Source organism: Elaeis guineensis, chromosome 10, assembly GCF_000442705.2.
Source record: "Elaeis guineensis isolate ETL-2024a chromosome 10, EG11, whole genome shotgun sequence".
NCBI lineage: Eukaryota > Viridiplantae > Streptophyta > Magnoliopsida > Arecales > Arecaceae > Elaeis > Elaeis guineensis.
In genome coordinates, this window is record NC_026002.2 from 15319392 (window position 1) to 15347027 (window position 27636).

Sequence of the window (27636 nt, forward strand, 5' to 3'; positions counted from 1 at the left end):
GATACGGATGGGGCAAATTTTGCAGGTACCCTACCCGTTGCCATCCCTACTAAACCCCCACCTTCACCTGGTAAAATCTCCCCTGTTCTTCCCGGCCTTCCCGCCACTTCTCACACCTCTGTTGCTCTCGCGCGCGCTTTCTCTCTCTCTCCAGTTGCTTCTTCACAGAGCCTTCTTTCCTCTCTCTCCCCCTCATCCTAAGATGCTGTGGGTGGACAAGTACCGGCCAAGAACCCTAGACAAGGTCATTGTCCACGAAGAGATCGCCGGAAACCTCAAGAAGCTGGTGAGTCCCTCGAACTCTCCTTCAAGATCGGATCTTGGTCTAGGGTTTCTTTTGGATGTCTATTGATATCTTTTTTGAATCTTTTGATTAGATTTCGGAGCAGGACTGCCCCCATCTTCTGTTTTATGGGCCGCCAGGTTCGGGCAAGAAAACCCTAATCATGGCCTTGCTCAAGCAAATGTTTGGCCCCGGAGCTGAGAAGGTCTCCCTCTCAATCTCTTTGTGATTCTCCTTCTGCCTCTTCTCTTCTAGTTGGATACTTAATGTGGTTCTTAATTGATGTGCCTTGATTTATTTCCATGGCAGGTGAAGTTGGAGAACAAGATGTGGAAGATCGATGTGAGTTTCTTGAGAATTAGCTATAATCCATGCTGCCGCAATGCATGATTTCTTTCTCTGTCTTTTTTTGTTTTTTTAAAAAGCAGACTTTACCTTGGAGAATTTTTCTTCGATTAATAGTTGTCAGAAAGTTATCGACTTTACTGATTTTCTAGCTTCAGAGGTCCGGATCTTGATATGCAGTCACGAAAATTCTTCTTCTTCTTTTTTTTTTTTTCTTTTTGTTTGAAAATCGTGGTCGCCTTTGTTTGTAATTCTGGCCACTTGTTAGGTCAACGATAACCTAGCTTCTTCGTATGAGCTTTATAGAGACTTTGGCATTTGCTTAATTCCTCAATTCATTGTGTAAATCTTCTTTATCAATTGGTGAGAACGAATGTGAACTTGGAGTGCTTCATATTCCCTTCACATGTTGAATGACCTAGAAAATCCTTTGATTCTTGTGACTGTGACTGAAGTTTAATTTTTCTTGCAGGCCGGAACTCGGAAAATTGAACTTGAGTTGACGATGTTATCGAGCACCCATCACGTGGAGCTGAACCCCAGTGATGCAGGCTTTCAAGATAGGTACATTGTTCAGGAGATTATTAAGGAAATGGCAAGGAACAGACCTATAGATACTAAAGGCAAAAAGGGATACAAAGGTAATTGTTCTTTTGGCATGATGGTTGGTTACATGGATCGCTTATTACTCTTACCATCTAATAGATGGGAGGTTTTGCAATAATTCCCTTGTAGATGTTGCATTTTTCCTTTCAAGCTATGTATAGTGTGTACATACATTTTTAACTGCATGAAAACTTAAAGCCAAAAGCTATGGAAATCGAATAAGCTATTGGTACCAGAATATTGGCATGTTGTGGAAATAATAATCATGTACTCCACTCATGGATAGTACAAATAGTTGGCTGCCTATGGTTCGAGAATTACAAAGGCAGATGTAGGCAGAGTTCATGCAATCTAAACTTGCCTCCAGTCAGCTTAAATATCTTCTTTCTATGCCTTATGGTCCCAGACACAAGCATCATGGGCTTGGCATTAATGAGTGCACCTGAACCCAACCTATCTGCTGGTAAATTTTCCATACATATCAGTAGTATAATCTCCTTAAAAAAAAGTATATTCTAGAGCACAGTTACAAGATGAGTTCATAATGGGCACAATACCCTCAATGGCCATTTATGATGAGAAAGCTATAACCAAGTTTATTGTGGTGATTGCTGTTATCTGAACCTGAAATGACTTCCTCTCTCTCCTCCATGTATGCACGAGATAGTGAACCATCTCCTTGAATTTGAATGCTGACTTTAGGAGGTTCTAAGTAACAATTTCCTGCAATTCATGATATGATTCTTAGTGATACCTCTCCATATGTGGCTCTTTCTTAGACATATGTAAAAGTTAGATTAGTGGTGGGACCATACAAGATCACTTTTCCCATCTTAAAGGATTGTGGAGTTTAGAGAATATCCTTTTCAATTGAAATCTGAGAAAGTGATTCTTGTCTAGGAAGCACGGATATGGCAAAATGGATGTTGTACCAGTGTCGGATACGTATCTGTATCATACCGCACCCCATATCTGTATAGCAAAATGGCTGCTATATTTTTAAGAATTTGTCAAATCTCTGTATCCGTATCATACCGTACCCATGTCCCGTATTGTATCTGTGCTTCCTAGATTCTTGTGAGGGTAACTTTAGGCATGTTCAGTTCAGTAGCAGTAAATTTGTAAATTCTTCTGCCAATGAACATGTAGTTTGGAAGCAGTTGTCCTAGGAATTTGCCTATCTTAAGACTACCTCAACTGTTTGATTTCTTGTGGCTGAAGGGGACTTTTTGGGCCTTGCTTCTTTATTAATGAATTTGGTTCCTTCTATAAAGTAAGCCTTGGTTTTTCATCATATATATAGTCAAAAATCAAAACAGTTAAGGCAAAGTCTTCAACATCAATGGAAGACATCCTACTAGTAGGAATGGAAATAGATGTGAAGAATTCTGTTATAGCATTGCTAACCATTGAAAATAAGAGACTTAACATTGCTAAGATTGATATCAAGTTTGCTGTTGGTCAGCTTGATTTTTGGGATGGAAATCACTTGTTAATCTACTGTCCAAACCTTTAAGGTTATGACCAAAATTGTCTTCTTTGATTCCACCAGTCAAAATTTGTGAACCATGCCGAATGCCTCACAAACCCATACAAGTGGTAGCACATTATTCTTTAAATTCGCCATATTGGATCATCCAAAAAAAAAAGGCCTTTAGACATTTATCCATGCAAGAATAACGCCCTAAACCAATTCCATGACCTTATTGATTGAATATTTTGGTTGATTTTAATTCATCCAATTTTAGTTTGAGACTTGCCCTACTTGGAGCTGACCAGATGTTGCTCAAACTTGGTCAACACCAATACTTGGAGCTGACCAAAATGCTTGAAACTTTTACTAAGTCCATGTTGGTTTAGCTGCTAGGGCACCTCGACTTGGAATGGAGAAAGAAAAAGAGAAAGAGAATCATTCCCCTCAGAAATTTGTGCTTCAGTAATATTGGTCTTGTAGGAGTTATTGTTATTAAGAAATTTGTTATTAAGAGGAACAGAGATGTGCATATTTGTAGGACAAAATTTGTTCAGTAATAATGTGTTTCTGATAGAAGGTTACATGTAATGTAGTGCTCGTGCTGAATGAAGTTGACAAGCTCTCAAGAGAAGCTCAACATTCTCTCCGGAGAACAATGGAGAAATATAGTGCATCGTGCCGGTTAATCTTATGTTGCAACAGCTCTTCAAAAGTAACTGAGGCTGTTAGATCCCGCTGTCTGAACATACGGGTGAATGCACCTACTGAAGAACAGGTTGGTTCTTGTTTCTATAATTAGCATCTTGCTGTCGGTATTATACTGCTTGTCTGCATGATATTGCAAGCATATTTTTATCCTCTCCAACAAGTTTTCTGTCAGTATTTGACATCGTAATGTCTTCTCCTAATTGGGGGAAAACAAGCAAAGCTAAATTTACTACAGTGAAATTAAAGTGAAATGTATCAATACCCAGAGTTTTTGGATAGGACATTAGGAAATTGGGGCTCCATTTAATCATTTGTTTCATACAGATCTAATTGCTTCAATTGATTTCATTCATAGTTACAAGTTGCAGCAACATATTAGATTGCCGATCCAGTGTTTGGAGAAATGGTTTATTTATTAGTTTATTTCTATTGACACATTATATGCTTGATAGCTGTTGAACCCTGTGAGGTGCCCTAAGGTCTTGCACTTCATAGCAGGATTCCTGTTTTTATATCTGAAAAATCTAACATAACGTTCTGGAATAAGTTTCATAATGAAGATGGTAAAGTATTTCATTTATTTAACAAAGAAGAAAGTACTAGACTATTTTAATTCTTTGTATATTTTAGTTTTGTTTGGTATTGCGGATTATATGCCAGACATATGACATCCACTTCTTTTCATTACTAAAGACTTGCATTTGCAATCTATTTTAAAGCTTATCTGTGATATGTATCATTAGACCGAATGCAGCTTTAGAATGTTTGGAGTTTGGTTCAGGTTTCCAGGAAAAAAACAAGTCTGCTGTTCCTACTTTTGGAGAATTAAACTTAGTTATAGATTTTTAATTCATATTGCTGAATGGTAACTCATCATCTTGTTGTAAAATGTTGGCAGTACATGTTATAAATAATATTAATTCATGTATGTGCGATGTATCTTACTAATTACTTAGGTATCTTCCATGAATAGTGTAAAACTGAATGGTTACGAAATCTTGCTTTAGGCCTTAATCTTTGTCCATTTTTCTTTCAGTAAAGGAGTGATGTCTCAGCTGAAGTTATTCAGTAGGGACATTGCAGTCTCAGTTTGCTGCTTCTTAGATTTTGAACAAGAAGTCCTGTTGGAGATTATTTATAGCACAAACATTTCTTTCATACCAGGGTTAAATCTTCATTGAATGCTGCAGTTAATCCATATATATAATATTTCTGAGTTAAGAATGACATTTATTTTATCCTGCAACCATGCTTGGTGAGTGCATTATCATCTGCTTGCTTTTTTAAGCATCAGAGCAGCTTGATATACGGTGTTTAAATCTATCCCCTCATCCCCATGCTTAGAGAGAGAGAGAGAGAGAGAGAGAGAGAGAGAGAGAGAGCTTTAGCCATGAGAGAGTGTTTGGTGAACATTGTGACGAAGAAGAGAAGTTGATAAGCATGAGAAAAGATCGTGCTGCAGAAATCTAATGTAATATTTATGGGTTGGAGTTTGAGCGTCATTACTCTTAGTGGGCTTCCTGCATGTTTTCAGGTCCTCTTTGGTTAAATAGGTGAAATATTATATCTTTCTGGCATCTTTTATATATATTTTGGTTCATGACTAATCTCAATAAGCATAATTTAACCGTTAGCAATTTGGGCTGATTACAGTATCTAGTGGGTCCACCCACTTTTGAGAAAGAGAGGATGGTGTATAGACACATATTCCCATCTCACAGAGGAGAGTGGCATGGTTGGTAATCTCTTTGGAAATCTGAAAAGCAAGGAAGAGTAGAGAGGAGAAAAGAAGGGGAAAATAGAGAAAAGAGGAGAAATGAGGGGAGTGGTTGTTGCAATCAGCTGTCCACTCCCTTTCCTTCTCAAACCAAATGTGTTTAAGGCCTTCTTTTGTCTCATTTATGACTCAGGTGGACTAAGTGCCTACAGCATACGTAGATATCAAGAAAGAGAAAAATGGTGCAGAAAGTTGGTTTTCAGAACTCTGGAAGATATTTCTCCTACATCTCTCCTTTTATTTTATATTATTTTTTAGTCAATCATACTTGACTGGAGGCTGATCCGATGCCTTCCAGATGTGGTTTTGGTCCCCCTTTTTTTTTGGAAATTGCAGGAACAAATCCTAAAATTACGGACCAGAAATTAATTTTCAGATATAGAGTTTTGTGGGAAGTCAGATTGACTTTACAAAGACCATACCATGTTATTACTCTTATCTAAAGCTGTCAAACTAGACTAGTTTGTTCAAGAAATGTCTATATGAATTTTTTTTCCTTCGAGTCTTTTAGGTTTAAAGGTGAAGTAGTGCCGAAACTAGGTTAGAGGACTCGAACAAGCATACTCTTCTTTTTAGACACCTCTTCTTTTTTGACATAAGCAGTCTGAGATTGCAGTCTCTAAGATTCCAGCTTTTGCCTCGTGCATATGCAGTGAAAACTTTAATAGTATTTGTTCTTCTGTTTATGTGATGATATTTCTTCTAGTTTTGTCATGTGGAACTGTTGAATTCGCTTATTAAATGCTTCATATATTCTGCAAAGATCTGACATCCTACTTTGTTTCAGATTATCAAAGTTTTGGAATTTATTGGCAAGAAGGAGAACCTACAACTCCCACCTGGATTTGCAGCTCGTATAGCAGCTCAGTCAAACCGTAGTTTGAGAAGGGCGATATTATCTTTGGAAACCTGTAGAGTGCAGCAGTAAATTCACTATCACATCTTCGGTTAATTATTAATAATTCCTTATTTTATATACATCAACAAGGATTGCATCCTGAGTTTATATTATGCAATTGCTCATTTTAGCATAAATTTGTCTTGGCTTTAGGTATCCATTCACAGCGAACCAAGCAGTGCTGCCCATGGACTGGGAACAATATGTTTCCGAAATAGCTTCTGATATTATTATGGAACAGAGTCCTAAGAGGTCTGGCATTTCTTTGACTTATATTGGTCTATTTTAGTGAAAAAAATTTGAACGGGAAGAATTTGGGCTTCCCCAATCATCTTTTTGAAATCTGAATATCTACATATGTTGATTTTTTTAGGGTTTTTGTTTACAGCTAAATCTTTTTTCATCAACTGGTTGCATGCTTTGTTTTTTAAAACAATCTTTCCCATCATCATGACTTAATTGTTTTGTCTTTAACAGTGTATTATAGAAGAATGTCTAGCATGAGGAAGTGTCAGCTGGTTGTTTATACTAGAGTGGAGACATATTGCTAGCGGGAAGGGGGAACATGAAATGAAGGCAGTAGAGAAGAAGACACGATAATGGAAATATCAGATGTTTTGTGATAACTAGCCCTAGAGTCCAATTTCCATTAGTGACAAGGAGGTACCAAGCAAACTTGGCATGGGGAGCATCATTTGTGTTGCTAATATGTTTTGAAGTATTTGGTGCATTTAAAGTCATTAGTAATGCGCTGTTGAAGTTGTTTGAGATTGGAAATAGAGTCGGTTTAGGGTGAGGAATTGAAAATCCAAGCAAGCCATCTTGGCCTATATAATGACTCGAGTTCATGCTATTAACTACTTCAACTCCATTAGCCTAGCTACCTTCAGCTGGCCTGAGAATTTTGCAACATGCCGTATGAGATAGGGAAGAATTAGGAATTCATATTAGGATGAGAAGCAGCAAGGAGCATATCCTAGAGGTGGAAAGAACATGATCTAAACCCTTTCAAAGGCACTTCGGGACCTAGAAAAACGTAACCATGACCATAACCATCAAGGCTTATCACAATTATTTGGAGTTAGCTTTATGAATCCTCATTCATTGAAACTTCTCCATCCATGTTAGCTTACGTATTCCCCTCCTACATCCTTTAATATAAATTAAACTACCTCTTCACATAGGAACTCCCTCAGGTTTTGATTGTACATGTCCATACCATCTTAATTAAATCCTCATCATTTTGTCCTTAACTTGGGCAACTCCAACAGGTTCTCTAATATACTCATTTCTCAATCAACCCCTTCTTGTTTTACCACATATCAGTGTTAGTATTTTCATTCCTGTTATACTCAACTTTTTTTTTCCTCAAAGCTCTCTTAATGCAACATTCTAATCCATACAAATTGCTGGACTTACCGTTTTTATATACAGAAAGTTATCTTGTATGAGGTTAATTTTATGCCTGTTTGTTGTAAACCAGACTTCTTTCTTTCTCCTTTTCTTTTGAATTGTCTGTTTGTTCTATTTCTTTGATACTCTATTTCATAGAACAATTGGCTAATCCTAAAAATAATGCTTACTTGAGTCGTGTGTGATTAAATATACTTTAGGTCATGAAATAGTCACTTTCAATTAGGTCATTGCCATAGCATCTCGTAGACCTATTTTGGCAATGTTTTGCATAAGTTCCTCAGTTAAAACTATGGATAACATAATTGATCTCACAGTACTGTAAGACTTTTATGCTGAATGTAGAGTCTAATTGTCCTTTCAACTATCATCTTATACATGCTAACCCAAAGTCAAATTGTCAGTTTCATCATGAGGGTCTAATTTCAATTCATCCAGGGAATGTATAAGTTGCTGGCTTCTGCCTTTCCAGTGAACTTCCTTTTTCTTTTTTTTTCCTCATTTATCTCTTCTGATCCTTTTGATCCTAGTAAGTTTCAACTTTCACAGGAACTTTTCCAAATTACAGATTTATCCTTCTCAAAGAAGTATCATATTCTGATTTTGATAATGTCTTTAGACAGCATACTCTGTGCCATGCTGTGTATGGTGGTGAAAAGGCACATGGTTCCAACATATTCAATTGTCCATGATACATGAAATTTTACAAAAATTTCTGAATAATTTTAGCATCTGACACAAAAATTGTAATGTGAAGAACAAAGTAATTTCACTATACAATGATCATGACTGAAATTGAGTCTGAAAATACCCTGATAAAATGAAAGTGTATTTTACATTAGTTTTGCATGATGTGAGAATATTTCCTGTAAAGGTGGTGTATTATTTTTTTTCCAGTTATCTCAGTCCAGTGGAAGTTTTTTGACTTCCTTCTACATCATATTGTTTCACATCGTTGTGGCAGTTGTATAGAATACATTGCTAAGTTTGTGCTTTTTTGTGGACTGCAGTTAGAGAACCTGCCTCTAAAATTTTCTCTTTCTTTATATATTTCCAGGTTATTTTTGGTCCGTGGAAAAATATATGAGCTACTTGTTAATTGTATTCCTCCTGAAATCATTCTGAAGGTAAAAGAACAAGTTTATAGATTTCTCTCTCTGATAAATTTCCTATGTGATTTTTCTTACTTGTTTTGACTTTGCAGAAGTTACTGTCAGAATTACTGAAAAAGTTGGACTCTGAATTGAAACATGAAGTATGTCATTGGGCTGCATACTATGTGAGTATGTTTTAACAATGTAGACCCTGTCCTTGTTGGTTGTGGTCAACAAAATAATATTTGATTCATATCGAGCGAGCTTGTTGCTGCATCCACGTGCATAGTGCCAGATGTCGGTTTGCAAGTTTCCCTTAAAATTTGTCTTACTAGTTTGTAACTAGTGGCCATTACAAGGCTAGTTGCCATGATCATTTTAATACATATACATATATATATATATATATATATATATATATATTATATATATATATATATATATATATTTATATATATATATATATATATATATATAATCTTTGGGTTTTTTATATTTAATGGATGCTTTTTGCTTGTCAACCTTATTAATTTGTTCATTTTTTGTAGTCAAAATTTTTAACCCTTTGATTCTTAAAACCTAGTCTCCTTGCCTATATTAGTTGGGGATCACGTCAGTATACTACTAAGACAAGCATGTACCAACACATGGTATGTTGTGGCTTGTGATAATCTTCTTGCAAGGAATTAGGCACGGTATCTTGCTGAATCGATCAGCCATCATAAACAAGTAGTAGTGGCCCTGTCTTGTCCTTGTTAATCCTCCTGAGAAATCCATTGAAACACTCTTCCAAGGACTGCTGGGAACTGGAAATGGTGGGTACAATTCCAGCTTCCTATTGGAGGGCTCCGTTATGTTGCACAAATTGTAGCCCTTTACAAATTGGGCCATGTTTTGTTGCATCTTGGGCTTGTACTCATCTCTTTATGTTAAGTATTCTTCTCGATCTAGAAGTGTCCTGCATTTTGAAGTGTGAGCCTCTTGAATCCATGTACCAAATCAATACTTGATCACCATATTGAAATTGTTGCATGTAAGACATCCATTTTATGTGTCAAGTTTGCTACAACTTGGATTGTGTCTGGAAGAACCGAAGTTGCCAATGCTTCACCATCTGATGGAGTTCATACGGCTCCTTATCATATGTAAATTGAACTATGTGCCATGAAGCATCTTCAAGAGGTATGCTGCTAGTCTCCCATTTTGCATGAATACTGCTCCCAGTGCATACCCTGATGCATTGGTCTCAATCTCAAAGGGTCTTTGTCAAATTTGGTAATGCTAGGATAAGTGCTTCATAGATCTTTTCCTTTAGAAGTTGGAAGGTCTCTTCATCCTTTTTAGACCGCTCAAATTTCTAATTGGTCTTTGTTAGATCATGTAAGGGTGCTACTATCACTGAGAAGTATTTGATGAAATTTTGGCATGCACCCATAAGGTTTCGCACCTCCGTTAGTGTTTTGGACCTAGGCCAATTTTTGATCATTGTAACATTTTCTGGATCATTCTTTAGCTCGCCATTGCCAACCACAAAGTCTAGGAACAGCAAGCATCAAGGTTTGCCATTTCAATATTGGATCTCGTATGGGTACCATCCTATTACAATGTTAGTGTATGGTATGGTATGGTATGGGATGGTAAGGCATCTCGAGTGCCGATACAATACAATATGCCTAGTATCATACGGTATTGATCTTTACGGCAAACCTTGCCAAGGATTGGTTTACTATCTCACTCTTCTTGAGGTTAGGCTTCAGTTTCAGCTGGTTTTCCTATAACACCTACAAAACCTGTGTGATGTGTTTGACGTGGTCTTCCCATGTGTTGTTTCAGACTCAGATATCATCTAGGTACACTATCACAGAGTTTTCAATGAAGGGTCGCAGCATCTCATTCATTAGCCGCATAAAGGTGATAGGGGTATTGCACAAGCTAAGCGACATCATTAGCCACTCAAATAAGCCCTTCCCTATCTTAAAAATTGTTCTCTAAATGTCCTTTGCATGAACTCGAACTTAATAATAGCCAGATTCAAGTCCATCTTGGTAAAGTTGTGTGCATGTTTGAGTTGATCCAACTGATCTGCTTGGGGTAGAGGGTTTCGATTCTTAATGATGATCTTCTTCAGGGTACAGTAGTCATGCACATCTGCCAACCATCATCTTTCGTTGGTACTAAAACCATAGGCAACATGCATGATGGACTGCTCTGTTTGATCATGCCTTGTTCTAGAAGCTCACTGATCTGCCTTCTAAATTATTTATTCTCTATGCTTAAGTTGCAGTAAAGGCCCATGTTGGGTAAAGGCACATCTCCAACTAGCTGGATCTCATGCTTAACGGCTCTTCTGACCTTCTGATTGGAATTCAAGACCTATGTTAGGGGATTCAGTCTCTCTTGAGTGATATTAGTGTCTTTCAGCATTAGCAAAAATGATTTCTTGAAAGCATTAATTGGTATCTTCGCCTGTGCGGCAGTTAGAAGGTCAATTATCCCTTGTGTCTTACTGGTGTGACGGTGTGACTCATGAACTCCCTCTCATCTTTCATGAATAGATACTCTCACAGTCTCACTGTTACCAACAGATGCATCTCAATCTCAGAGATATGGACATCCTAACTCCGGTGGAAGCTTTCAATAGTCCTCCTTCATATGTTGTCCTTTTTTCTGAGTTGTAGTGACTTGCTTGTTGTTTTGCTTCCCCTTCTGGTCCATTTTGCTGCCATTTTTGTCTTGTTTCTTTGTTTTGTGGCCTTTCCTGCCTTCCCTCGGTCTATCCTTCTTTTTGATTCCCATGGTCTTCATCTTAGCTTCACTAATGTCTTCAATTTTGAAGAGCTTCAGCTCCTTATATTCTCGTTAAGACTTGTAATGTATTTCACTAAGTCATATGATTGTTGATGGAGATCCCTAGAGAGAGCTTGTTTATGCAACTTGGTGGTGGTCCTAGATAGATTGATTGTACTTCTATCAAAAGTGTTGCGCTTGACCCAAGCTTCTTCATGGTCGATTGGGTAGAATTGCTTTTTAATTATATTTTTAAATTCTTCTATGTAAGATCAAAAATATCATTGTTTCGCATATAAGGGTTACGTTAGGTAAGGGCATGGCTGGAAAGCTTTACATTGCCAAAGGCAATCTTCTAGACATCAATATCTTCATAGATAGTGAAATAAGCCTTTAATTGGTTTAACCAGTTGTCTAGCTTCGCCGCATTGACAGCTTTATCATATGTAGGAATCTTGATTCGAGCTTTGACCTGGAAGGTTTGATGAGGATGGTGTTTCTGCGTATCCTCTAGTTGACATTTTATCTTCATCTCCAGGTATTGGGGATGGCTTCACAATAAGAGTTGCTTATGCATGAGCTGAAGCCTTGAAGGCACCTGTCAAGACATGAGCTGGTTGAGTTGGGAAGTCTTCTCTAGTTGAGTGAGGCATCCTTTCAAAATTCAAATCATCATTTGTGGAGGTAGAAGAGCGGTCATCCTCGCTGTTGGTGCAAAAATCCGTTTGCGCGGAGAAGCTGGAGTCGGGAAAGTCGCGGTCGCCGCCGGGATCTGCAAAGGAAGTCTAAACCGGAGGTGGGGTTGCTCCGGCAAGACCCTCCGACGCTCAAGTCAGTTCTCTGCCTCAACAAGAATGGAGTGCTCGAACGGAGAATTTAGTAGAGTTTTTAGACGAAGATGAAAGCTTATAGAATAACGTATCTGGAGCCTCCCTTTTATAGGCGGAGGGGGCAGTAGCCTGATAGCGACGTCCGTAACCGTCTGGCAGTGGGCTGCCCTGGGTCAGGCGGAGTTTGCTGCGAAGAGTAGTGGAGTGGATCCGTGGCTATCACCGGGGTGTGCCACGTGGAGTCTGCCGCGGGGAGTGGGGCGGCGTCTGTTGTCGCGATTTGCCAGCGGATGGAAGAATCGCGCGGTATCCATCGCAGGAAGTGGAGCAGGATCGTGGCCGTTATTGTGGCCTGTCAGGGAGTAGTGGAGCTGCGCGAGACCCGTCGTAGGGAGTGGAGTAGTGCCGTGACCGTTACTGCGGCCTGTCAGAGAGTGATGGAGCTGCGTAGAGTCCGCCGCAGGGAGTGGAGCAGTGTTGTCCGTTACTGTGGCCTGCCAGGGGGTCCAGACTTGTCGGTCGAAGTTCGGTTGGAGTCGGTAGCGAGGTCCAGTATCCGTAGGAGTTTGGGCGAGGTCTTCAGTCGGAATAGAAGACGGAGTCTGGCTTCTGTAAGAGTCCGGACGAAGTCTACTTGCAGTTAAAGTTAAAGGCGAAGTCCGGCTCCCGTAGGAGTCCGGACAAGGCTTACCGGTAGCTGATGTTGAGGACGGAGCCCGGCTCCCGTAAGAGTCCGGGCGGAGTCTACTTGCGGTTGAAGTTGTTGGCGGAGTCCGGCTCCCGTAGGAGTCCGGACGGAGTCTGTCTGCAGCCATTGGAGTCGAGGACGAAGCCCGGCTCCCGTAGGAGTCCGGGCGGAGTCTTCCTGCAATTAAAGTTAAAGGCGAAGTCCGGCTCCCGTAGGAGTCCGGACAAGGCTTACCGGCAGCTGATGTTGAGGACGGAGCCCGGCTCTCGTAGGAGTCCGGGCGGAGTCTACTTGCGGTTGAAGTTGTTGGCGGAGTCCGGCTCCCGTAGGAGTCCGGACGAAGTCTGTCTGCAGCCGTTGGAGTCGAGGACGAAGCCCGGCTCCCGTAAGAGTCCGGGCGGAGTCTTCCTGCAATTAAAGTTAAAGGTGAAGTTCGGCTCCCGTAGGAGTCCGGACGAAGTCTGTCTGCAGCCGTTGGAGTCGAGGACGAAGCCCGGCTTCCGTAAGAGTCCGGGCGGAGTCTTCCTGCAATTAAAGTTAAAGGTGAAGTCCGGCTCCCGTAGGAGTCCGGACAAGGCATACCGGCAGCTGATGTTGAGGACGGAGCCCGGCTCCCATAGGAGTCCGGGCGGAGTCTGCTTGCTGTTGAAGTTGTTGGCGGAGTCCGGCTCCCGTAGGAGTCCGGACGAAGTCTGTCTGCAGTCGTTGGAGTCGAGGACGAAGCCCGGCTCCCGTAGGAGTCCGGACGGAGTCTTCCTGCAATTAAAGTTAAAGGCGAAGTCCGGCTCCCGTAGGAGTCCGGACAAGGCTTACCGGCAGCTGATGTTGAGGACGGAGCCCGGCTCCCGTAGGAGTCCGGGCGGAGTCTACTTGCGGTTGAAGTTGTTGGCGGAGTCCGGCTCCCGTAGGAGTCCGGACAGAGTCTGTTTGCAGCCGTTGGAGTCGAGGACGAAGCCCGGCTCCCGTAGGAGTCCGGGCGGAGTCTTCCTGCAATTAAAGTTAAAGGCGGAGTCCGGACGAAGTCTGTCTGCAGCCGTTGGAGTCGAGGACGAAGCCCGGCTCCCGTAAGAGTCCGGGCGGAGTCTTCCTGCAATTAAAGTTAAAGGCGAAGTCCGGCTCCCGTAGGAGTCCGGACAAGGCTTACCGGCAGCTGATGTTGAGGACGGAGCCCGGCTCCCGTAGGAGTCCGGGCGGAGTCTACTTGCGGTTGAAGTTGTTGGCAGAGTCTGGCTTCCGTAGGAGTCCGGACAAAGTCTGTCTGCAGCCGTTGGAGTCGAGGATGAAGCCCGGCTCCCGTAGGAGTCCGAGCGGAGTCTTCCTGCAATTAAAGTTAAAGGCGGAGTCCGGCTCCCGTAGGAGTCTGGACGAAGTCTGTCTGCAGCCGTTGGAGTCGAGGACGAAGCCCGGCTCCCGTAAGAGTCCGGACGGAGTCTTCCTGCAATTAAAGTTAAAGGCGAAGTCCGGCTCCCGTAGGAGTCCGGACAAGGCTTACCGGCAGCTGATGTGGAGGACGGAGCCCGGCTCCCGTAGGAGTCCGGGCGGAGTCTGCTTGCGGTTGAAGTTGTTGGCGGAGTCCGACTCCCGTAGGAGTCCGGACGAAGTCTGTCTGCAGCCGTTGGAGTCGAGGACGAAGCCCGGCTCCCGTAGGAGTCCGGGCGGAGTCTTCTTGCAATTAAAGTTAAAGGCGAAATCCGGCTCCCGTAGGAGTCCGGACAAGGCTTACCGGTAGCTGATGTTGAGGACGGAGCCCGGCTCCCGTAGGAGTCCGGGCGGAGTCTACTTGCGGTTGAAGTTGTTGGCGGAGTCCGGCTCCCGTAGGAGTCCGGACGGAGTCTGTCTGCAGCCGTTGGAGTCGAGGACGAAGCCCGGCTCCCGTAGGAGTCCGGGCGGAGTCTTCCTGCAATTAAAGTTAAAGGCGAAGTCCGGCTCTCGTAGGAGTCCGGACAAGGCTTACCGGCAGCTGATGTTGAGGACGGAGCCCGGCTCCCGTAGGAGTCCGGGCGGAGTCTACTTGCGGTTGATTCTGCTGAGGACTTCGGCTGTGGGTATTTTATACCCAACACCAGTTCCCCTACTTTCGAGTTTGAATTTCGAACGAAGAAAGTACAGAGAGAGATGGGCACAGCCGAAATCGTCCCCTCGAATCCTGCGCACTGCCGCCCCCAGATATTTTGGCATTAAATGTGCGCGTGCTGGAGTCTTTTCGGATTGGGGCGATACGAAGCGACCCTTCGAAATTCTCGCCGGTACACTGGCCCAGGTACGGTGCCATAATGGCTCTGCTGATTCATCTGCCGCTTTTAGCCGCCTGCCGGGGGGAGTGGGACACGTGCCTGTCGTGGATTGGCTTGGGGGGATTCGTGATCATTATGGCGCCGGATCTCAGGGTCTATTTAAACCCGTCCTCCCACCTTTAGGTGCCCTATTCCACCCCAGAGTTTCTATCAGTGTCTGCCTTCTCTTCGAGAGCCCTGTTTCAGTGGGCATCTTCTCGGCCCGTAGGTGTCTTCCAAATTGTCTCTGTCTTCGTCCCTCGGGTCTCTCAGAGCGACATAGGTTAGTTCCAGCACCTTCAACCTTCTTTCCACCGCTAGGGACTTCTTCTCTGTAGTTATTTTTTTTGCATCCTTCCGAGTTAGCTTCCTGTGGCCTCTCGTCCCCCATTCTGTCCGTCTTCTTAGGGACCTTTAGAGCCCTCCTTCGAAACTACTCGAAATGTCGTCCGGCTCTTCCGCTCCTGCAGTTCCGGGAGCTCTTCCGCCTCAAACCCTCAGGTCCCTGCTATGTAGATGAACCCGCGTCTGGGGCTGGGCTCCGCTCGGTTTTTGCACCGGGCGCCATTCCATGTTCCCTGACCTCGGAGGAACTCCTTCTGATAAGGGTTCAGTATGGAGTTCCTCCGGAGTACGACCTGGAGCTGCCTGGCCCTTCTGACCAGGCCAGCACCCCCCCGTCTGGTTGTTTTTGTCTGTACCAGGAAGCGTTCCGTGCCGGACTCCGGCTTCCGCTTCCTTCCTTTGTTGTTGCCCTCTTCCGCTTCTTAGACATCTCCTTGGCTTCCGTGGCCCCGAATTCTTTTAGGTTTTTGATAGGATTTCTCTCCCTTTGCCACGTAGTCGAGGTCCAACCGTCCCTCTCCCTGTTTAGGCACTTCTATACTTTCAAACGCCATCCTTCGGCGAAGGACTGGTGGTATTTCTCCCTCCAGTTCGGCAAGAAGGGGTTGCTGAAAGGCGCTCCTTCTTCAATCCACAATTGGAAGGGGAAATATCTCTTTGTTCACTGCCCGACCTTGAGACTGGGCCTGTCCCCTTGGGGCTCTCTGAGGGATTCTGTCCGCCGGGCCCCCTGCCTGGGGGAGGATGACCTCCAGGCTGCCCGGAAGCTTCTAGCTTACTCCGCTCCTTCCCTTCCCAATCTTCTGAGGGAGCAATTTCTTTTCAACATTGGCCTGAGTCTCCAGGATCCAGCGAGTATTCATCTTTTACCTTATCTTCTCTTTTCACGCCTTTCTTCTTTCTCTTTCTTCCTCTCTCTCTGTTTCCTCCCTTCTTTTTTTTTTTTTTTTTTTTTTTTTGCTCTTTGACTGATTGGTTTACTTCTTTTTCTTCTTTCCTTTTTTCTCTCTCTTTTTCTCTTTTTTTTTTTTTTTTTTTAGGAATGGACGCCGAAGCAGCGCGGATGCTAGCCAGGGGCCTTCGGGCCCACAAGAGAAAGGGCGCTGCGACCTCCGGATCGGCGAAGAGGGCCAGGGCGGAGTCGAGCTTAGCTGCACCCGTCCAGGTGGCTCCGGCCATCGACATTCCCTCGGATGTCGAGCCAACGGCTCCCCGGGCCTCCTCGAGGAGTCCGCCGACTGGGGCCCCATTTCGGGGGTCCGCTCCACGGAGGAGCCCACCGTGGGGCGAAGAAGGAAATCGGTGGCCCGCAGGGCGAGTAGCCGCCGAACTGCTGCGGACGAGTCCCTCTGCTCCGAAGAGGGGTCGGAGAATCCCTTCAACGATAGGGACTTGATCAGGCGGCTGATCGACGGCTGCATTCTGCCTGACGTCGTTGAGAGGATCGACCGTGCCGATCCTGAGCAGCGGGCCTGGGACTCTTTGGGGTCCTTCCTTGAGGTAAGCGGATCTTCATTTACACGGCTATTCGGCCTTTGTTCTAATTTCCTAGCCGTCCTTACAGATTGGGCACCAGCTCCTCGCCTATATCGAGGCGATGAGCCGCACGAGGAGGACATCCTCCAGGTGGAGGAACGCTGTCAGGCCGAGGTTGCTCGCCTCCAAGCAAAGACGGCTGAAGTAGCCGCCCTCCAGGAGGCCCTGGAAAGAGAGAAGCGAGCCCGGGAGGAGGAGAGGCAGATCTTGGAGGAATCGGCGAGGAAGGCGGAGGCCGAGGTCGCCAACTTGGTCGAGCAAACTCCGGCCCTGGTCTCGGAGGCCAGAGCCCTTGCGATAGAGGAATTCAAGGCCTCCGCGGAGATGAGGGATCTGAAGGTCCAATTCGGCCAGGAAGCGTTCATAAAGGGGTTCGAGCTCTGCCAAGAGAAGGTGGCCAGAAAATTTTCAGAGCTTGACCTCAGCTTCCTAGGCGAGGAGTCTGAAGACGAGACCAGTCCTTCGCCAGCCGCCACTGCCGTCGCAGCCCCCTTGCCGGGAACGCCGAATTCTCCAACCCCCGCCCCCGAGGTCTGAGACCTCCGATCTTGTACCTTTATTTCGTCGTAATTTTTCTTTTCTGTTTGTCTTCAAAAATCATCCAATCAATAAAGTTGAATTTCTTGTTGCGGACGGCTTCTCCTCCCCCCTCCTTCTCTCTGTTCTCCTCCCTGCAATGAGTCGTGTTTTGACGTTTTTGCCTTCCGATGGCAGTGTCCTGCAGAAGCACTCCCCTGCCCCTGGGTGTCCCGCTGAAATCGACGATCCAGCGGCTGAAGAAGGAAGTTCTTCACCTGACAAAGAAGTTAAAGAAGATGGAAGGCGAGCTCCGCCGATTGGGAGAAGGTCATTCTGAAGCCACCGCTGAGGCCACCCACTTTCGGAATCTCCACGTGAAGGGGATCATGGAGTATAGCTGTAGGAAGGCGGACTTCGCGAAGGAACTCGAGGAATGCAAGAAGAGCGCCAGCGATCGAATTTGGGCCCAGGCCGCCAGGATCAGCGCCCTCAAGGTGGAACTGTCAGCTGCGAAGGGGAAGATCGGTCAGCTGGAAGGAAATTCGTCCCGACTCTTGGCCCGGGTCGACGGTGACCAGAAGTGGTCGAAGAAGGTCTCCGACCTTCAGCAGCAGCTTCAGGACGTCGAGGTGAGCCACGACGTGCATCGGGCTAGCTGGCGCAGGCAGGTGGAAGAGTATAAAGGGAGATTCAGGACGGCGGCCGACGAAGTCATCCGTCTCCAGAGGCAGCTGGCTAGCAGGGCGCAGCTTACTTCCGCCCGAGATTCTAATGAGCTCCAAGCCCTAAGAGGCACCGTTGAGGGGATTTCTGTCTCCCTCGGGGAAAAGACAGCTGAGCTGCAACAACTGAAGATCCAACTGGCGTACGAGCAGCGGGCCGTCGCGGACGCAGAGGCGGAATCCGAGGTCTTGAGGAAGAGGCATCGAGAGGCGGAGGTCGAGAGCCAGCAACTTCGTCGGGCGCTCCAGGACGCACTGCAGAAAAGGGGAGAGCTAGAAGAAGAAATTGAGAATCTAAGGCAGTCCTGGTTAAGGGATGGAGTAGATAATTCTAGGTCGGAGGGAGCCAGGCCCTCTTAGAGCTCTTTTTGTCTTTTCATGTATTTACTTCCCTTTTTGTCGTTTTGCCTTTCTTTCCTTGGCCTTCCGGGCTTTGTAGCGTGTATATCGGAAATGGAATGAAAAGGGTGTTTTGTGTTACCTCGTCCGCGCGTTGCGCTAAATTGCTGTTCGCCGAACTTTTCTTGTCGTTTGACCTGTCTGATGTTGATGTCGTTGGGGGGGGAAGGTGCCCGGTCGTCGATGCGTTAGCTCGCCTTTCTCGTCGTACACGGCCGCAAGCCCGAGCTTGACCGTCCGGGCTCCGCACTACTTCGGGGATGTCGTTGTCTTCCTAAGCGGTGTCGAAAGTCTTTTCAGAGGCCGGGGGTGTTCGGTAGGAACCCCCGTTTCAGTTGAGACGAAGTCTTTTTTTAATTTTCCTCCTCTTCTCAGGTGAGGGCCCTCCCCTCGCTTTTCGCGGGGTTGCATAGAAGCGAGGAGGTACCGCTGAGGGGCTTTTTCCTTTCATCCGATCTTGTTGGGCGGCTGGGTTTCGTCACCATCAGCCCTTGCTGCAGAAGTCGCGGGTGGAGCCCGGCTCTCGTAGGAGTCCGGGTAGAGTCTGGAGTCCGGGTGGAGTCTTCCTTGGCGTTGTGGACGGAGCCCGGCTCCCGTAGGAGTCCGGGTGAAGTCTTCCTTGGCGTTGTGGACGGAGCCCGGCTCCCGTAGGAGTCCGGATGAAGTCTTTCTTGGCGTTGTGGATGGAGCCTGGCTCCCGTAGGAGTCCGGGTGAAGTCTTTCTTGGCATTGTGGACGGAGCCCGGCTCCCGTAGGAGTCTGGGCCTTCCACTTTGCTCGAGTCAGGGCGAGGTTCTCCTCCCGTTTCCGACTTGGCTGTGGGGGTGCGTTAGGGCGCTGTAAGGCCTCTCCCCCCATCCGGTCTAAAAGAACCGGGCCTTCGACTTTGCTCATGTCAGGACGAGGTTCTCCTCCTGTTCCTGACATGGCTGTGGGGGCATATTAGGGCGCTGTAAGGCCTCTCCCCCCATCCGGTCTAAAAGAACCGGGCCTTTGACTTTGCTCATGTCAGGACGAGGTTCTCCTCCTGTTCCTGACATGGCTGTGGGGGTTAGGGCGTTGTAAGGCCTCTCCCCCCATCCGGTCTAAAAGAATCGGGCCTTTGACTTTGCTCATGTCAGGACGAGGTTCTCCTCCTGTTCCTGACATGGCTGTGGGGGCACATTAGGGCGTTGTAAGGCCTCTCCCCCCATCCGGTCTAAAAGAACCGGGCCTTTGACTTTGCTCATGTCAGGACGAGGTTCTCCTCCTGTTCCTGACATGGCTGTGGGGGCACATTAGGGCGTTGTAAGGCCTCTCCCCCAATCCGATTTTGAGATAGTCGGACTTTCATTTTAGGTATGTTAGGACGGGGTTCTCCCCCGTTCCTAACATAACTTTGCTCCAAGCGTTTGGAGGGGTCATATCCAGTCGTAATAAATCCACGCCAGATGGGAAGAGTACGTCAAGTAGAAAGAAATTTAGATTCAAGGTGAAATCGTAAGTGATACATTTACAGATTTTCCGAGTTCCACGGTCGCGGGTGGTCCGCTCCTCCTTGAGGTCCTCCGGTGATGGAGTCGATGGTCCCGATGGGAGGCCGGTCCCCGAGTTGCTCCTCCCTTCTTGGCGGCTCAGGCTGCGGAAGGGCCCTTGGCCGATCTCCTCTACCCTCAGGCCTGCGTCGGATGAACCTGTCGAGTCGACCTCGCCGAATGAGCTCCTCGATCTCATCCCGGAGCTGGATGCATTCCTCTGTGTCGTGGCTGTGGTCGCGATGGTAGAGGCAGAACTTGTTGGGGTTGCGCTTCCGGGGTGTGTGCGCATCCTCTCCGGCCTAGGGAGCTGCTCCCTGACCTCCATCAATACCTGGGCCTTCGAGGCGTTGAGGGGGGCGTAGTTGCGGAATCTCCCTGGTGGGGAACCCCGCCGAACCCCGCGATCCGGGCTTCTTGCTTGCGCGTCCGGGGTGGAGTATGGGCGCGCTTATGGCCAGGAGGGGATCGAGAACGCAGCCGGACTTCCTTTGGCCTTTTTTCAATTGCGGGCTTACTCGAGTCTCCCGCTTGCCGCTCCCTCGCCGTCTCTTCATCCTTCATTTTGAAGGCTTCTTCCGCTCGGGCGTACCCTTCGGCCCGGGCCAGCAAATCAGCAAAATCCCTGGGATACTTCTTCTCCAGGGAGAACAAAAGATCATTCTTCTGAAGGCCACCCTTCAGGGCGGCCATTGCGACTGATTGGTCCAAGTTCCGGACCTCCAACGCTGCGATGTTGAAGCGGTTGATGTAGGCCCGAATGGACTCCCCTTCCCTTTGCTTGATGTTGATGAGGGATTCCGAACCCTTCCGGGGGCGCCGGCTGCTGACAAAATGGGCCACAAATTGGTGGCTCATTTGATCGAAGGAAAAGATGGTACCCGGTTTCAAAGCCGAGTACCAGTTCCTCGCTGCTCCCTTCAAGGTGGACGGGAAGGCCCGGCATAAGATGGCATCAGGAGCACCATGAAGCAGCATCATCGTCCGGAAGGCCTCCAGATGATCAACCGGGTCCGAAGTCCCGTCGTAGCTTTCGAACTGGGGAAGCTTGAAGTTTGGCGGGATTGGTTCCTGCATGATCATTTGGGAGAAGGGAAGGTCAGTACAAATATCCTCACCATAAGCGGGGGGCGCATGGCGGAGTTCTTCGATCCGCCGGTTCATCTCCTGGAGTCTCCGGTCCAGGAAATCCTCTCGACTTCGAGTCTCGAGGGTCCTCTGGCAGAACGGGGGCAGGGATCTTCCAGGGTGGAGTCGTGGTCCGATTGAGGGCTCTCTACCCTCGGGTTCGTTTTCCCAGGAAGGACGGGGCGGCTGGCCCAGGTGGCCCGCCCCGCCGTCGGATTCTGGTGTTCCGGGGACGCCCTTTCCGGGCGTACCGATGCCTGCGGCTGCTGCTGCTGCATAGCTTGCACAGCCTCGGTGAGGCCTCTGACCTGCTGCGCCAGCAGGTCAAACTGCTCCGCGCCGACCGCCGCCGTCGGAGGAGGAGGAGGAGGTTGAGAAACAGGAGGGGAGGCCGGAGCCTGGGATCTGGCCGCGGAGGCCGTGGACCGTCGCGTGGACGCCTTGCGAGGAGGCATCAAGTATGGATCCCGTGGGGGGAAACAAGGAGTGGGTGTCGGAGGAGACGATCGGATGTGGATCCGCTGAGCGCTCCTTTAAGAACAAGGGTACTGCGAAGACACAGCCCTTCCTCTAGCGCCAATCCTGTTGGTGCAAAAATCCGCTTGCGCCGGAGAAGCTGGAGTCGGGGAAGTCGCGATCGCCGCGGGACCTGTAAAGGAAGTCTAAACCGGAGGTGGGGTTGCTCCGGCAAGACCCTCCGACGCTCAAGTCAGTTCTTTGCCTCAACAAGAATGGAGTGCCGAACGGAGAATTTAGCAGAGTTTTTAGACGAAAGATGAAAGCTTATAGAATAACGTATCTGGAGCCCCCTTTTATAGGCGGAGGGGGCAGTAGCCTGATAGCGACGTCCGTAACCGTCTGGCAGTGGGCTGCCCTGGGTCAGGTGGAGTTTGCTGCGAAGAGTAGTGGAGTGGACCCGTGGCTATCACCGGGGTGTGCCACGTGGAGTCTGCCGCGGGGAGTGGGGCGGCGTCTGTTGTCGCGATTTGCCAGCGGATGGGAGAATCGCGCGGTATCCGTCGCAGGAAGTGGAGCAGGATCGTGGCCGTTATTGTGGCCTGCCAGGGAGTAGTGGAGCTGCGCGAGACCCGTCGTAGGGAGTGGAGTAGTGCCGTGACCGTTACTGTGGCCTGTCAGGGAGTGATGGAGCTGCGTAGAGTCCGCCGCAGGGAGTGGAGCAGTGTTGTCCGTTACTGTGGCCTGCCAGGGGGTCCAGACTTGTCGGTCGAAGTTCGGTTGGAGTCGGTAGCGAGGTCCGGTATCCGTAGGAGTTTGGGCGAGGTCTTCAGTCAGAATAGAAGACGGAGTCTGGCTTCCGTAGGAGTCCGGACGAAGTCTACTTGCAGTTAAAGTTAAAGGCGAAGTTCGGCTCCCGTAGGAGTCCGGACAAGGCTTACCGGCAGCTGATGTTGAGGACGGAGCCCGGCTCCCGTAGGAGTCCGGGCGGAGTCTACTTGCGGTTGAAGTTGTTGGCGGAGTCCGGCTCCCATAGGAGTCCGGACGGAGTCTGTCTGCAGCCATTGGAGTTGAGGACGAAGCCCAGCTCCCGTAGGAGTCCGGGCGGAGTCTTCCTGCAATTAAAGTTAAAGGCGAAGTCCGGCTCCTGTAGGAGTCCGGACAAGGCTTACCGGCAGCTGATGTTGAGGACGGAGCCCGGCTCCCGTAGGAGTCCGGGCGGAGTCTACTTGCGGTTGAAGTTGTTGGCGGAGTCCGGCTCCCGTAGGAGTCCGGACGAAGTATGTCTGCAGCCGTTGGAGTCGAGGACGAAGCCCGGCTCCCGTAAGAGTCCGGGCGGAGTCTTCCTGCAATTAAAGTTAAAGGCGAAGTCCGGCTCCCGTAGGAGTCCGGACGAAGTCTGTCTGCAGCCGTTGGAGTCAAGGACGAAGTTCGGCTCCCGTAAGAGTCCGGGCGGAGTCTTCCTGCAATTAAAGTTAAAGGCGAAGTCCGGCTCCCGTAGGAGTCCGGACAAGGCTTACCGGCAGCTGATGTTGAGGACGGAGCCCGGCTCCCGTAGGAGTCCGGGCGGAGTCTGCTTGCTGTTGAAGTTGTTGGCGGAGTCCGGCTCCCGTAGGAGTCCGGACGAAGTCTGTCTGCAGCCGTTGGAGTCGAGGACGAAGCCCGGCTCCCGTAGGAGTCCGGGCGGAGTCTTCCTGCAATTAAAATTAAAGGCGAAGTCCGGCTCCCGTAGGAGTCCGGACAAGGCTTACCGGCAGCTGATGTTGAGGACGGAGCCCGGCTCCCGTAGGAGTCCGGACGGAGTTTACTTGCGGTTGAAGTTGTTGGCGGAGTCCGGCTCCCGTAGGAGTCCGGACAGAGTCTGTCTGCAGCCGTTGGAGTCGAGGACGAAGCCCGGCTCCCGTAGAAGTCCGGGCGGAGTCTTCCTGCAATTAAAGTTAAAGGCGAAGTCCGGCTCCCGTAGGAGTCCGGACGAAGTCTGTCTGCAGCCGTTGGAGTCGAGGACGAAGCCCGGCTCCCGTAAGAGTCCGGGCGGAGTCTTCCTGCAATTAAAGTTAAAGGCGAAGTCCGGCTCCCGTAGGAGTCCGGACAAGGCTTACCGGCAGCTGATGTTGAGGACGGAGCCCGGCTCCCGTAGGAGTCCGGGCGGAGTCTACTTGCGGTTGAAGTTGTTGGCGGAGTCCGGCTCCCGTAGGAGTCCGGACGGAGTCTGTCTGCAGCCGTTGGAGTCGAGGACGAAGTCCGGCTCCCGTAGGAGTCCGGGCGGAGTCTTCCTGCAATTAAAGTTAAAGGCGGAGTCCGGCTCCTGTAGGAGTCCGGACGAAGTCTGTCTGCAGCCGTTGGAGTCGAGGACGAAGCCCGGCTCCCGTAAGAGTCCGGGCGGAGTCTTCCTGCAATTAAAGTTAAAGACGAAGTCCGGCTCCCGTAGGAGTCCGGACAAGGCTTACCGGCAGCTGATGTGGAGGACGGAGCCCGGCTCCCGTAGGAGTCCGGGCGGAGTCTGCTTGCGGTTGAAGTTGTTGGCGGAGTCCGGCTCCCGTAGGAGTCCGGACGAAGTCTGTCTGCAGCCGTTGGAGTCGAGGACGAAGCCCGGCTCCCTTAGGAGTCCGGGCGGAGTCTTCCTGCAATTAAAGTTAAAGGCGAAGTCCGGCTCCCGTAGGAGTCCGGACAAGGCTTACCGGCAGCTGATGTTGAGGATGGAGCCCGGCTCCCGTAGGAGTCCGGGCGGAGTCTACTTGCGGTTGAAGTTGTTGGCGGAATCCGGCTCCCGTAGGAGTCCGGACGGAGTCTGTCTGCAGCCGTTGGAGTCGAGGACGAAGTCCGGCTCCCGTAGGAGTCCGGGTGGAGTCTTCCTGCAATTAAAGTTAAAGGCGAAGTCCGGCTCTCGTAGGAGTCCGGACAAGGCTTACCGGCAGCTGATGTTGAGGACGGAGTCCGGCTCCCGTAGGAGTTCGGGCGGAGTCTACTTGCGGTTGATTCTGCTGAGGACTTCGGCTGTGGGTATTTTATACCCAACACTCGCTTTTCCCCTTCAATGTACTTCGAGCATTGATAATTGCTTTCATTTGGTTGTACTGCTCACTAGTCAAACTAGGCTCCTGCTAATTAGAGGATCGAAGCTCTAATACCAATCTGATATAATTAGAGTGAAAAACACGATGAGTGATAAAGCTTTGGATATCTTATTTCCAGTTTTTATATTCACTTTTTCTTTTTTGTGGGTATGATCCTTCATGTTCATCTTATCATATTTTAGGTGAGGAGCCCAAAGTTTAGCCTAAAAGTTTTATCAAAAAGACCCATAACAAGCACTTTGCTCCATCATGTCATCATCTTTGATCTAAATTCTATACTGACCTAGCTATATTTCATGAAGCCTTAAAATTGTCTTTCCCATTATCCTAGCAACAAGATGAAAGTATCTTCCATTTGTTTCTGAACAGCATGGTGGAAGATTTAAGCATATCCAAAATTGTGATCCCATTCTTATGCCACATCAATTTCATTAATACTTTGGTCACTGTGTTCTTTTGTCCATCATCAAGCTTCCTCTACCTTATTATATGCTTTTTGCAGGAGCACAGGATGCGTCTTGGGCAGAAGGCCATATTCCACATAGAAGGTACCTTTGTTATCCTTTTTTGCAGGCATTCATCATAATTGTTTTCATCTGTATCTTTGTTCTGTTTTCTATTTTATAAGCTCTACAGACTTAGCTGGATTGTGTTTTGCTGTCACTTTGATAAAATGGCTGGAGGAGGTGGTCTTCATAGAGCAATGAGTTTATATCCTCTTGAGGCTGTGCATTTTTCATAGACTATCAAGTGCTAAATAGTGACATGAATGGTATGACAAGAGAATGCTCTTTCTTTGCAGCCATGAGATGTCAAGTACCCCAGTATAGGCAGAGAATACACGCTTTCTGAAGCTCGCTAATTTTATCGAATACAGAATTACTTCCTCAGATTATCATTTACTCTAGTAGAGTTATGTCATTATGGAGTTGTGCTCATTTCTTGCAGCTGCACCTTACCCGTTTGCAAGTTGGTTCTCTATGCCAGGACATTGTAGTTAATAAACAATTTTTAACATAGAAACACTATTCTTGAAATTATCAAAACTGGAAACAAGAATCCTAGTCACCATGCACATAATCAGTTTATTTGCAAGCTGTATTAGGTAAACATTATATGCCACTTTTGAGAAATCCTCTCAGGAACTAGAGATCCAATTAGCAAACAGGATTATTAGTGATGAGCCCAATATAATCTATTGGAAGGTGGCTTTAAGGTCCAAGGAACAGGATAGACAGATTGATAAAATCCCAGGAAGTTGTCTTTTGGTATATAAGAAATTGCTTCACTATATTCCGATGCCTAAAGCCACTGGCCAGTCACTGCAGATCTAATTCTGGATGAACAAAGTTGATTTCTTCATTGTTTATACATTATTTTGGAATCATGATGACAGTTTATTGGATCAAAGTGCTCTTCTTTTTTTTTTTTTCCTCCCAAACTGGGAGTTGTATATGCAAGCATGTACATTATGTTTTGTTTTTTGGATTTTGGTGATGCCATTGCTGTCATGCTTTTGCTTCTGCTGTGTCATTCCCTGATTTTTGGGCTACACTATGTGCATGTGAATATATCATATACTTTTAGACCCATCTGTAACTTTCTACTGTTTCCATCTCTCCAACAATGTCTTCCACAGCATTCGTGGCTAAGTTCATGAGCATCTACAAGGGGTTCCTCATTGCAACATTTTCCTGAATGATCCCGAGCAGGGTAACCCACTAAAAGGTTCATACATGATACCTTCATTGTGTTAAGATTACTGATTCTTGATGCCATTGTCGTGGATTATCTTGGCTTTCATCCCTGTTTCTTTGTGCTTGCAGTTTTTGACATTGGGAGGACTTCATGTTTCAATCGTCATCATGCAGCTGACGTTTAGCTCGATCCCTTTATTTATTTTCTTTCTAATATGGTGGAAAAACCTGTGAATTGTATTAATCTAGCGGATCCAAACCTTGTATCCCAAAGATTTAAGAAGGGACCTTGTCTGCCATATCACGAGGGGGAGTTATGAAAAATATCTAAGTTCTTTTCCAAGTGCCTGGCAGCAAAGCTATGTAGGCCCAGGGCTGCAAATATGATTAGTCTGGTTCCGACCTAGGACCAGTTCGTCCCATCTTAGAGGCATTGGTCAGGTTTGGGTCTGATATGTGATCCATTTGAAATATTGGTTTAGGCTTGCGTCAATGTTTTCTTACCTCAAATAATGGATGACTTGGTCTGGGACCTACGGGCCTGAAATCGCTCAATTAATGGATGACTTGGTCGGGGACCTACAGATCGATGATAAAGGCCATCCATTCACTATTGCGGTTTAAGGTGAGAATTTAGATTCCAATGGGTTGTTCCGTGAAACATTATGATTGGGTACCATCTCATGTGTTGAGATTGCTAGCATGTCAGTGTTCCGAGCAGGACATTTTGAGACTCACAGAGAGGGATGGTGGTGTATCTTGTTTCATAAAAAAAAAATGAAAATGATTTTATTCTATGGGATTTAGAATTTTGATATGAGATATGCGGTCTGCCTTACAGGCATCTGCTTTATTGACGAAGGCATTGGGGATATTTCATAGTGGATGGGGTTGATGAAGCCATTATTGGTGCAAAAGCTAGCATATTTATATTATGTTATACCATAGCACAGAAATTACCTGCCAAGAGGGAATTCACAACCCAGCTGCGTACAACGAGTCCCAGAGAAATTATGTGTTTCAAGATTATCATATCCATATAGATGTATACTTGCATCTAGACGGTATTT

At 47.1% G+C, this 27636-nt stretch overlaps 1 protein-coding gene across 1 annotated transcript; it reads left to right on the forward strand.

Moving 5' to 3' along the window:
- On the forward strand, positions 1-26909 carry LOC105036598 (replication factor C subunit 3). The gene is made up of 12 exons (XM_073244709.1): positions 1-286; positions 378-488; positions 593-625; positions 1101-1269; positions 3302-3483; positions 5981-6117; positions 6245-6343; positions 8562-8631; positions 8709-8783; positions 25372-25417; positions 26509-26597; positions 26696-26909. Exons 1-11 carry the CDS (start codon positions 8-10, stop codon positions 26565-26567), a joined length of 1260 nt encoding a protein of 419 aa, XP_073100810.1. The 5' UTR covers positions 1-7; the 3' UTR covers positions 26568-26597; positions 26696-26909.
- Positions 26910-27636: the final 727 nt, after the last annotated feature.

Excerpts from the sequence above, each read along its gene's own strand:
- LOC105036598 (XM_073244709.1), top strand. The coding sequence starts at position 8 with ATGGGGCAAATTTTGCAGGTACCCTACCCGTTGCCATCCCTACTAAAC. Across the intron at positions 489-592 it reads TTGGCCCCGGAGCTGAGAAG|GTGAAGTTGGAGAACAAGAT; the intron begins GTCTCCCTCTCA and ends TTTCCATGGCAG. Across the intron at positions 6,118-6,244 it reads GAAACCTGTAGAGTGCAGCA|GTATCCATTCACAGCGAACC; the intron begins GTAAATTCACTA and ends TCTTGGCTTTAG.